The following is an 11,442-nucleotide window of genomic DNA, read 5'->3' as shown; positions in this document are numbered from 1 at the left end:
GAAAAAGTGTGATGCAACATTAATGGAAGCAGATAAGGCTACGTCCCATCTGAGGCAGCTTCTTTTGAATTATGCCGTTGATGGCTCAGAGTTGAGACACGTTCATTTTTCCCAGCAGATATTATAAAAGCACTAATCCGTTTTTACAAACATGACCATGGCATGAAAATAAAACCATTGTAAATGTTATTCCAAAGAGAGCGCCTTGAAGTTCTTTGATTTTTTTAAGCTATAAACGGTTTGATTATTCCAGGAAGCACGAGCAGTGAAATCCTCTTTTCAAAACCCCAGATCTGTTTGGAAGACATGAGCAGAGAATAAAGGCATTCGAAATTTTTATGTTGGTAGATAAAAAGATCTCACATCTCCAGTTTTGTACATCATCATGTCTTTATTCGAGTGTAAACAAACTCCGAAAAGAGCATCAGCCAGGTTCTTGATTATTGGCGTTAACATGATTAATTTGTTTTGCAGTCGTGGGTAAAACACAGTCACTCCACTGCAAAAAAGGGTCCTTTAAACAAGTCATCTTGCACCGTCTTCGATTATCTCATTTCTTTTTGTTTCCAACAGTCTTAAAAATTAATGCACCGACCATAACTTTAAACAGGCAGATCGTTCTTTAAAAGAAAAAAAAAAAAAACCCAAACGGAAATAAAACAAAAACAACAACAAATGCCCTCGGAGCAAGAAAATGAAATCACCTTCCTCCACACCCCACGTCGTTCACAATAAATAAGACTGTAAAACTGTAAAAAGCTGAAATGTTAAGTTGATCCTAGTTTGCAGTGCGTATAATAAATAACATGATGCATCCATATTGACCTCAGTTCAGTCTAGCAGGGTAACTTTATCTCTTCATTCTTGCTGTATGCAGTGTTTCTTACTTCCGGCTAAGGTGCTGAGAGTGTGTGTGTGTGTGTAAAAGAGTAAGAGAGAGAGAGGAATGCCATCGCTCAGGAATGTGATTCAGTGTTGTTTTGTTGGTATGTTAATAGTTATGTTTTGAACACGAACGTGTGTCCAGAGGCTCATTAGGTTAGTAGTTGATCACAAAAAAAAAAAAAAGTAAAAATCATTAAATATGTAACAATTCAAGGAGCTGCAAAAATAACCCTCTCAAACAGAACAATTAAAAGTTGAGCAGCGATCACAGCAGTAGTGTTAAGCTCAGAGTGCAACAGAATCCGTTTAATCACTTCCATCATACAACAAATATATTTACAATCAAAAAACAAAACATAAATCATTAAAGAATTATTACCACATTCAGATTCAGAACCACAGACGAGTTACGGACTAGCACTGTGTGAGAATGTATTCATAGTGTGTGTTTGTGTTACTGACCTATTCTGACCTTTCCACGTAACATCTCCCGCTGGCCTTAATGTGGAAACTTCACCAGTAGCAGCCTCCGTCTTCAGTGACCAAAAAAGCGACGTGTGTACTGTTAAGTGATCCTGAACTGTCCCAAAACACAAAAAGAGCAAAGCGACGTGGTTTTTTTAATGTTGAAATAAGGTGACTTATGTGAAACTTGATGCATTCGGACGCAGATCTTGAAGTGGTAAGGGTTTCTACCCTCAGCTGTGAAACTCTCATGTCCTGTATTTTTGCAGAATAAGCCCAGATTTCAGCACTTTAACAAAAAAAAAAAAACCCATCCTGTCCCTGTGGTTCAACAACTAAACACACGTCTAAAAGAAACTCCACATATACTCTGAGGGTTTTGCAGATGCAACAAGGCAGATATCAGTATTCTAAAAGTCAGTACCCATTTGTGGTTTATTTGTTTTGGTATTCTGTACTTCAGAGAGCCACGCTGTACAAAATGCACCATGAGCAAACCGCACGCACGTATCTTTTGGAAACGGGAATAAGTGGGGAGGAAGGATTCTGTCGAGCTCTGCTGTTAATGTTATTTTGACTGCAGAGAAGTTGGTGCAAACCTGTTGGCTGGATTTTGGCTCCAAGAAAAAAACAAGAAGCTTTCAAATGCGGTTACATTCTTGTCGGACCACAACTTTCACGCGTGTCACTTCTTTCCCGGCTGAAAAAAACAAACCGCGGTGTGGAGGAAATCTGTCTCCAGGTCTGGCTTTGAAGACGGAGGCTGGTTTGCCTTTGACAAACTGCTTTCTGAGCTGGTGCAACTCTAAAAGAGCATCCTGCTTTTGTTGTGTGATGGTATGCATTAATGTGGCTGTGTATGTATGTTTGTGTGTGTGTGTGCGTGCGTGCGTGCGTACGTGCGAGTGTTGAATCCTTCTATCACACCTCCTTTTAAGGCTTTCAAGCTGCTTTGGATCAAAGTCAGTCCCAGGGGATAATTCAGCATAAACACAGAGTTCAGAAACATCATAGCCTACCTTCACACGCTGCTGAATTCAATTTTTCAGACACTTTTCAACACCTACTTGATCTTTTAGATTCTCAAAAGGAGGCTGATGTCCCTCCAGCCGCCTATCTTCTTACTGGCATCAATTTCTTAGCTTCATCTGACTTTTGTTTTTCAGTTTAAAAGGAAATGTTAAATGCTGAAATACTCAACCTAATGACAAATTAGGATTAGAAAGGGCAAGTACCCCCCGCCACCCAAAAAACTAAAGGCGGCCCGATAATCACATCTAAGACTTAACTTTAAGCCCTCGTCTTAGAAGTTGCAAGTGCAGCAGATGCGCCGCAGACGAAAAACAGCGCAGGGGTAAAGAGGAAAAAAACTGTTTAAAAAAAAAAAAAAAATGTTAAAATGAGCCCCACACTGGCCACGAGATTAGAACAGATAAACAGTACATTAGGCTATACGCGTCATCATAATTACCGATAGATATATATAGCAGTCGCAGCCGCCACCATCCAGTTTTGGAAACACGTTGGACTAAAAGGGAAAGGGACAGGAGGAGGAGAACTGTTTCTTTCTGTAGTAGGGATTTAAATAAATATCGTGTTTTGTTTCGTTTTTCTTCATTAAAGCCAACTTTCCTCCGGCCAGGCGGTTTGGAAAGAGAGATACGGCAGATGATGGAGAGGTGTTGGTGGTGGTGGGGCTTTATGTGAAGTTCTGCAGGGGCTGGCTGACCCTCATGCAGGCCCAGTAGAAGGCCCGAGCCAGGGTGACGAGAACCAGGAGCAGCAGCACGGCCCACGAGGCGTAGATTCCCTTGTAGGTCTGAGCCTTCACCCACGTTCCAGCCTGCAGAGAAACAACAAGCAGAGGGAGCATTCAGGCATCCATCTGCTCCCCACAAAGCCCTTTCAAGAGGGACATGTAAGCAGTGGCAGAGCCAGGCATTTTTTTATAAGGCTGGAGAAGCTTGTTTATTTATTTAGTTTTTTTTAGGTGGAAAATGCAGGTATGACGGCCATGCAGAAGAACAAAAGGATGAGAAGAAGCCAATTTTATATAAATCCTAAAATAAAAACAAAAACATGTGGAACAGTCACTCCTATTATTATTGGTGATTAAACACAAAAGATATTTATAATGCACTGTTAAAATGTGTCCATGTGGGAACAAGTGTGGCTCCACAACAAAAAAGTCCTGCTAAAAAAAACTGAAGTTACTGACTGTAACTCCAGTTCTGGGATTACGTGCGACCCAGACGGAATTTTGGATGGCCAGAAAACGCCGATCAACCTAAATGTAAGGGAACGAAGGAGCCTAGGCTGCAGGTACGTTTGAATACGTTTCCTGCATTTATCCTCAGATCAGTTTTGTTGCTGTAATCTGCACAAGTAATCTCCGCCACGACTTTGCAGACTTTGTCCAATAATCCTTACATAAATCTGCCAATAGGTTGATGAAAAACAACAACAACAAAACAAACCTGGAAACTGCTCTGCGTTTATACACCACTACTGTGTTTAATCATCAGCAATTATTATTATTATTATTGACTCTTGGGTTGTTGTTTTTTTACTTACTAATATTGTAGTATTTTTATCTTCCAATATAAAGCACTTTGGTAGGACTGTTATTTTGAATCGATGGTATAAAAACGAAACTACACCGAAATGCAATAAATTGGACTGGATCACTGAGACTTTACAAGATTACTCCTTTAAATCAATAACATTTATTTAACCTTAAGAAATGTCTTTAAAAGTGGATTTTCTTGAACTCCGAGTATAAATCAAACACAAAGCAAAACAAAAATACCTACGTTTTAAAAGTCTCTCGAGTTATGCCTGAATTATGATACTGCATTAAACTGCAGGTCTTTTTCATACTATATTCATTAGCACAAGGAAGCTGCTTTCAAATAAAATATAATGGGCCTGTAACTGATAATTATGATAATGGAATAGATAGTAGTCTGTCAGTGTAGACATGTGCCACTTTTCTTGTTTCCATAGCTCTGAAAATGTGTGCACACATCACAGTCTGTTCTCAAGTTTCCTCGCTACCCTGCGTTTCCATAAAAGCAGCTGCTCAAGATTTACTGTCTGTAAGACCAAGATAGACAGCTTTAGTTTTACTCGTGATGGCAGAGTGATGCAGACACACCAGTGGACAAGGACAAATGTAAACAAGCAGGTCGCCCACTGCAGCGAGTACTCTGCAAAGTAGTATAGACTGGGCTTTAGATTAGGTTAGACTGTGTAGTCTGTCTTGCAAGGGAAACTGCCATTCAACAAGGGAAGATGAAGAGAAGAGGGTGACTTTACAGATGTGTAAAGAAAAGAACTGCGCTGGATTTATAAACTAAGAAAAATATCAATCATTTAAATGAAATTTCAAGGCCAGCCCAAACTAAAACGATCAGATTTTCAGCTTTTAAACTGACTTGGCAGCAACACAATTTCTCCTCTCAAGGACAGAAAAACAAAGACCAGTTAACATTTAGCCCCATATCCACACTTAGTGATTAATTCACCAGCACCACACTAATGCAGTGACAGGTTTTTTTCCCACAATTTTTCAAGCAGAAGCTAATATTCAATACGTAGGAGTGACTGAGAGATAAGAGAGAAAACAGCTTTGCCATCAAGTATTAAGTGTGCAGCTGCTCAGAAGAAAATTATTTAATGAAGATGGCAAAAGTGACTTTGAGAAAACCCACAGGGATTTTCTGGGAGTACGGAAATATAAATTCCCTTTTCAAAGTCATAACACTCAAGCAAAATTCACATGGGTATTAAAAGAAGCAGGAAAAGAAAAAGGATTTAGAGGCGTTTCTGTTGTCAAGAATATCTAAACTTAATATTACCATCTATAATACACTATTCTGCTTCCAAATGTTCAGGGCCAGAAGCAGAAATCCAAAAAAGCTCGATAAAAATAGAAATCATGAGGTAATCTTAACAGTTGAAGCAGGCCAAAAGACATCAATATGCTTTCAAGCTTCATCTTTCTTCTTCTATAAACGATGTGTGAACGCTTAATCATTCATGTCGTTCTCAAGGGGGTTTTACAGTTTAACAGGCAACTCTCAAGACAAAATCCAGGATGTCAAAGCCGTCACAGAGTTGAATCTTAACTTCTTTTTTCCCTTTAACTATTCTGTTTAAAACTCATAATTAAAATTCAGCCTGGAAAGTCAGCTTGATCGGTTACTTGTCTCTGGTTCTTGCTGTTAAAAGGTTATTGACGCAAAACACCCCTAAAGATTAAACTGTCAAAACTTGCTGCTCATGCACCACTCATATAATTAAAAACACCTTTTCATAAAACACAACCTCATTCCACGTCGTGACATTTATTGCCACAACACCAGCATTACGCAATGCTTTCAATGCAGCACATTTAATGTTTGGATTACGGTTCTTAAAGCTGCCAGGCATGCAACCCTCTTATGCTCAGCCTCTTTTGATGCTCATCTTGCGCCCTCTGCTGTTCAGAAAGCAGAATGTCCTGACCATTTAGCCCTTCTGTGCATCACTGTTAGACTTTTACATCCCTCATTTACTCTAGACTCTCTAAAACAGCTGTTATCTCCTTTATTATTCTGATAATATTCCACTGCAGCATCTATTTACAATCACTTAAATGCAGGCAACAACAGAAATTCTAAAAAGCACCGTGAGCTCTGATGGATTTTTGCACACGTCAAACTGAGAGAACAAGAAGCGACGAGGCAAAGCAGGAGATCAGAACTCAGCACAAATGTTCTGTTTTGTTATTCTGTGGGTGTTGAAGGCAGCATCGCAGCCTGACACAGCTTACAGTTAAAGCAGGTTGTGTTTGTGCTTTTTCTCAATGACAAATAGAGGCCTGTCACACCGTGTCTGCAGAGCAGCCGCGAGGCGCCAACCTTCCATGTTAAACAAGCGACGACAAAAGAAAAGATAGCAATCATGTTGCTTCTCCCTGCTACCTTTGTTTTATCTATAATTGTGGACTTTTCGCTTCATAAAACAAAACAGGAAGGACATGAGAACCATTTTCTAAAAAGATAAATGCCCGGCAGACAGCTATTCATAATCTCTTTTTTAATACTGAACAACAGCTCCTTGACTCATGTGGGTGTCACACTGGCGTTGGGCGGCGTGTGCTCACCATCAATCCGGCGGTTGAAATGCTGAATAGCAAGCAGAGTAGAAAACACCACAAGCTCCGCCTCCGTGGATACCTCTGACCAATTGAAGACCTGTAGAGGAGAGATAGAAATTAATATTGCTTATTTAAATGCAGCAAAAAACCCTGCAGGTTTATGTATTTTTCTGTTCAGACTCATAGTGTGAGAAGTTCAGCCATTAACTATATCAAGTGCTTCCTGTCTTTTCCTTACTCATAACTGCTGTCCTCTTTATTTTAATATCTCCAGTTTTTCCCCCAAGGAACTCCAGTAATTTGCATGACCCTTAAACTTATTAGGAATAATATCTGCATCAGTACCGTTTTGTGTTTATCTAAAACTACCCAAGTTGCCACAATGTCCAGCCTCTCAGTAAAACTCTACATACACAACCCACAGAGTGCATACAATTTTACTTAGAATACAATTGCACTTAAGCCCTCCTTACTGTGAAGGAACAGGGGAAAAAAGACTTTTAAAACACACCAAATAAATGGTAGTTAGAGCCACATGTGCCACATGAAACAGGGAGTTTCAGACCTTGATGAAGTAACAAAGATATTCACCGATTCCAGCTTTTTATAAACAAAATGTTAGAAACACAAACAACGCCTCTTTCCCGCCATATTGAATTAGGAAGGTAGGACAGTGAAATTAATTTTCCATCTCTGAGCTGGCCAAATAACACCAGGCTGTCTGTGCAGCTGGCTGCGTGACCAGTGTGCAGAGATACTACAGTAATATTCAATATTACTTAACTCACACATCACTGACCTCCCTTTGAGTTTATTTACTTAAGAAAATGCACTTTTGTGAAAACATGCAGATGTTCAAACCTCATGTTGGCAGGTTTGTACAACTAGTGTGTTCACCCTCACAAATAGACTGCATGCAGTACACTACAAGTACCCAGATTATGCAAAATGTAGAACACTTGTCACCCTCCATGGCTGCCATCGTGCCCAAGCGGCAGACGGGGAGGGGCCACTGAATAATTTTCAGCCAGTAGGTTGGCATTAAAATTACATGCGTTTGCTGTTTATGTGTGTTAAAATTTTCCTCAGTATTAAAGGATTTAGTATTGGGCGTGTGGACAGTGCCTCAACAAGTTATGAATGCATGCAAACTGTGGCTGCTAGAGCAACAACCTTGAATCATTTGCCATGTTTGGTTTGAGACAACGCTGCTACCTTTGTCACATTCAGGTTTTCCAGTCAGGTTCAACAGCGTGACAGCAAGCAGTGTGAACAATATCACCCCGAAACTGGAGCAGCTAAATATAATTCAGCCATCATTAACTGTGTGTGTTGGTTTTTGGGGTTTGTTTTTTTCCCCTTTTGTGTCATGTTAAAATACATTATAAAAACAATTACAATAACTACTTTTGGTAGCTTAATTTTAGTTTGCATTTCTACATTCTTCATTTTTAACTGCAAGTGCAAAGCTGAAATAAAACATGGATGATGGTGGTACACCTGCAGAAACGCACCTGTCCAGACTGAATGCAGGTTCTGTAGATGCTTTTGTGTTGACAAACTACAGTCTTGTGACTAAATCTGTTCACAAAAACTGCACCTGCACACCTGACAGCTGACATACTGGCATGTCTCTTCAGTACCAGAACAAAAGGCAGCTATCTGCTTTGTATATCCGTTCTGATTATTCAGTTTCTCTTTTTTTTTTTAAACGTATAATCAATAACATGTATATAACCGCATCCTATATTATTTCAGATTTATCATGCAATTGCAATAGATACTAGCATCCTGCATCCATTTCTCACCACGTTAAGAAGCTCATGCAGACAGTGATGCAGTAATCTGTAACCTGAGGTACTAAACATATATGGACATACAATGTGACAGATCAGAAGCCTCATGACATTTAACACTAATTGAGGTCTGTGAGGAAACGGGAAGTAAGAGATTTAATTAAAGTGTCCCTGAAGTCACTGCTTATTACCTTTTTGTTACTGTGTCTGAGTAAAACCTTACAGCTTAATGCCAAACGGTGTAAAAGCAAAAATTGCATACGGTGAGAGGAGAGTGGTGTAATGGATGATTTGCTTATAGCTACTTACACTTTCCTGCAGTGTGGGCACCTGGCCAGCGTCCGATCTGTGAACTCTGTCCACTGAAATTACAAAGAGAAAGATGTGAGCTTCGGCTTCAGCTAAAAACGTTTGCCAACTTAGCAGTTATGGTGGCGACACACTTACACTCACACTAATTGTCTTTTTGACCTCTAACAGACAAACTAGTGATTCTGCTTCTGTTAGGTTTATAATGAAACAGGCACAAAAGTTTGCCTTTGACTTCACTCAAAAAAATAAAAATAAACGTAGCACCAGGTAAAAATTAAATAAGTATAGCTGTGCAGCAGATTGATAAGCAAATGTGAGCAGGTGTTGGAGAGAAGTCCTTCACAGTTTGTTTATAAAGTGCTAACAGCAGATAGATTTTGTTTTTTCCCCCCATCCATTTGGGCTGGTCAGAAGATTTTTATCATCAGGACTGGATACTGAAGGGAGTGAGAAAGTGTAAAGGGCCTGCAACTGAAACACTGCAGTAAAATAACACTCTTCCAAATAACCAAAATTCAAATACAATGATGTCTTCCAATGACTATCAGCATAAATTATCCAGATGAAAACACGATGTTTCTGCATTCTTTTTGTGGCCGACATTTTTTGTCTTTTCTTTAGCGCGTCTCTCCAAACTCAGCCTGAGGTGAGTTTATCCAGGATGACAGGAAGAACGACTTTGATTAAAATCAGAAATAAAATTTTTCTTTAAAGCTAAAAGAAGGCATTGTCTTTTATCAGGACCTCAATACTGAGCAAAAGAAACCTGATTAGGATCGCTGCTATAATTGAGCAGCCCCAGGGTAACTTTCTTTTTGTTTTTTAAATAAATGTTGAGTTTTCCTGGCTCAAAATTGGCTTTTGGCACACACAGGTGAGTCAAAGTCAGTTTTAATTGACTTTACAGAGGTCTGACCATTTGACATTTTACCAAAATTTTAAGCTTGAGTAATGAAACCCTCCTTCTACAAAAAAAAACAAAAAACTTTTTATACAAAGCATAAAAAACATGCAAATGTAATGTAAATGAAGAGGACTTTCTTTCTTCTGACAGGAACATTTGTCGTTAACGTCTCTCAATCATATGGATATCAGCTGCAAGGAGCAAAGAACTCGTCTCTCTTCAAGTCACATCAATCATAAACGCCACATAAGGCTCTGCTGGGGTGTGAAGAGCTCAGATATATGTTAATGTAACGTCATGTTAATACATCAATAGTGCTTGTACAAAACAAAATGCTCCTGATGCAACAGTGCACCCAGCTCATTTAAAGTAAAAATGAGCTTTACCTGACAATGTAATGTGGGAATTTGACACTTGAATTCAACAAACGTGTGATGTTTCAAAAGGAAAGTTAACATGTTAAATAATGAAAAAATAATCAGGATTATAATTTTTGCTACAATCGTGCTCCTCTACATGCAGATTAATTGTCTTTAAAGTCCTGCAATTTCCTTCTTGCAGAGAAATATGTAACTTTCAGTCACATAAAGTAATAAATGAGAACATAAAAATTAGGCTTGGTTCATAAATCATTGCTTTAATTCCAATAACATGTTAAATCAGGGCTAGACAACTTTCTTTTTCTTCCCCCCCACAGGGAGGTACAATGATAAAGTGCGAGAAGGACCACTATTTATGTTAAACTTGATGAATTTTGGTAGGCAGAAAACAAAGGCCTTTTTTTCTAAAACCAAGAATTTCCTATTACAAAGACATGAAACATCATCTCCTCCTTTAGGCTGCTCCCCCTAGCGTATGATCTGCCACTTAAGATACTGCACAATCCCAATATTCTACAGAACATATTAAACGTTTAAGCTGAGAAATTATATTATTTCACAAAAGTTTTTGCTCTTTCTAAACTCAATGGTAGCAATTTGTCTCAGAAAAGTTGGGTCGGGGCAACAAAAGCCTGGAAAAGTAAGTGGTACTACAAGGAAACAGCTGGAGAAACATTTTGTTGCTAATCAGGTTAATTGGCAACAAGTCAGTAACATGATTAGGTATAAAAGGAGCATTAGAGGGGCAGTTTCTCAAAAGCCAAGGTGGTTAGAGGTTCAGTAATCTATGGGGAAAAAAACACCTCTAAAACTTGTGGAAAAATTTCAGTCAATGTCAAATTGCGAAGACTTTGAATATCTCATCACCTGAAGTGCATAAAACCATCAGAGTTTCATCAGAAATCTCTGTGTGCAAGAGACAAGGCTGAAAATCAATACTGAACGTCTATGATCTTCTGGCCCTCGGGCATGATTCTGTCACGAAAATCCCTGCATGGGCTCGGGAACACCTCAAGGAATCATCGCCTGTGAAGACAGTTCACTGTGCCATCCACTAATGCAGGTTAAAGCTCCATCATGCAAAGAAGCTGTATGAGAACATGATCCAGAAACACCACCAGCTTCTCTGGACCAACGCTCATTTAAAATGAACTGAGGCAAAGTGGAAAACTGTTGTGTGGTCGCACGAATCAAAGTTTTTAAGTGTTTATGAAAAACATGGATGTGAGATCCTGGACTAGAGAGCAGAGGAACCATGTGGCTTTTTATCAGCACAGTTTCCTAAAGCCAGCATTTCTGATGACATGGGGATGCATCAGTTCTTACACATCTGGAAAGACATGTATATGTATTTACAGGCGTTAGAAGACGAGGGAATCCTACTCAGCAGAAAATATGGATGGACCTGTCACAACAGTTTGACACGTGTTGCTGTCATCAAATTCAAAATGACCTTATTATGTTCTTGAAATGGTACATTTCCTCAGTTTAAACATGTTCTATTGTGAATAGAACATGGATTCATGTGAAATTTGTTTGCTCCCAAGTAATTCACTT

At 39.1% G+C, this 11,442-nt stretch overlaps 1 protein-coding gene across 1 annotated transcript in view; it reads right to left on the bottom strand.

Annotated features, from left to right (window-relative positions):
* Nucleotides 1–371: 371 nt before the first annotated feature.
* pip4p1a (phosphatidylinositol-4,5-bisphosphate 4-phosphatase 1a) overlaps nt 372–11,442 on the bottom strand; it is a 28,302-nt gene continuing 17,231 nt past the window's right edge. The window contains exons 5-7 of the mRNA XM_040014370.1: nt 8,599–8,651; nt 6,500–6,590; nt 372–3,193 (exon numbers count right to left, since the gene is read on the bottom strand). Of these exons, the coding sequence (XP_039870304.1) occupies nt 3,050–3,193; nt 6,500–6,590; nt 8,599–8,651 (288 nt within the window). The 3' untranslated portion in view covers nt 372–3,049. The remainder of the gene's footprint in view (nt 3,194–6,499; nt 6,591–8,598; nt 8,652–11,442) is intronic.

This window comes from Simochromis diagramma, unplaced genomic scaffold (genome assembly GCF_900408965.1).
Source record: "Simochromis diagramma unplaced genomic scaffold, fSimDia1.1 OVJJ01000205.1, whole genome shotgun sequence".
Taxonomy (NCBI): Eukaryota; Metazoa; Chordata; class Actinopteri; order Cichliformes; family Cichlidae; genus Simochromis; species Simochromis diagramma.
The sequence above is the reverse complement of the archived record's forward strand: the minus strand, read 5'-3'. Positions and strand labels throughout refer to the sequence as shown.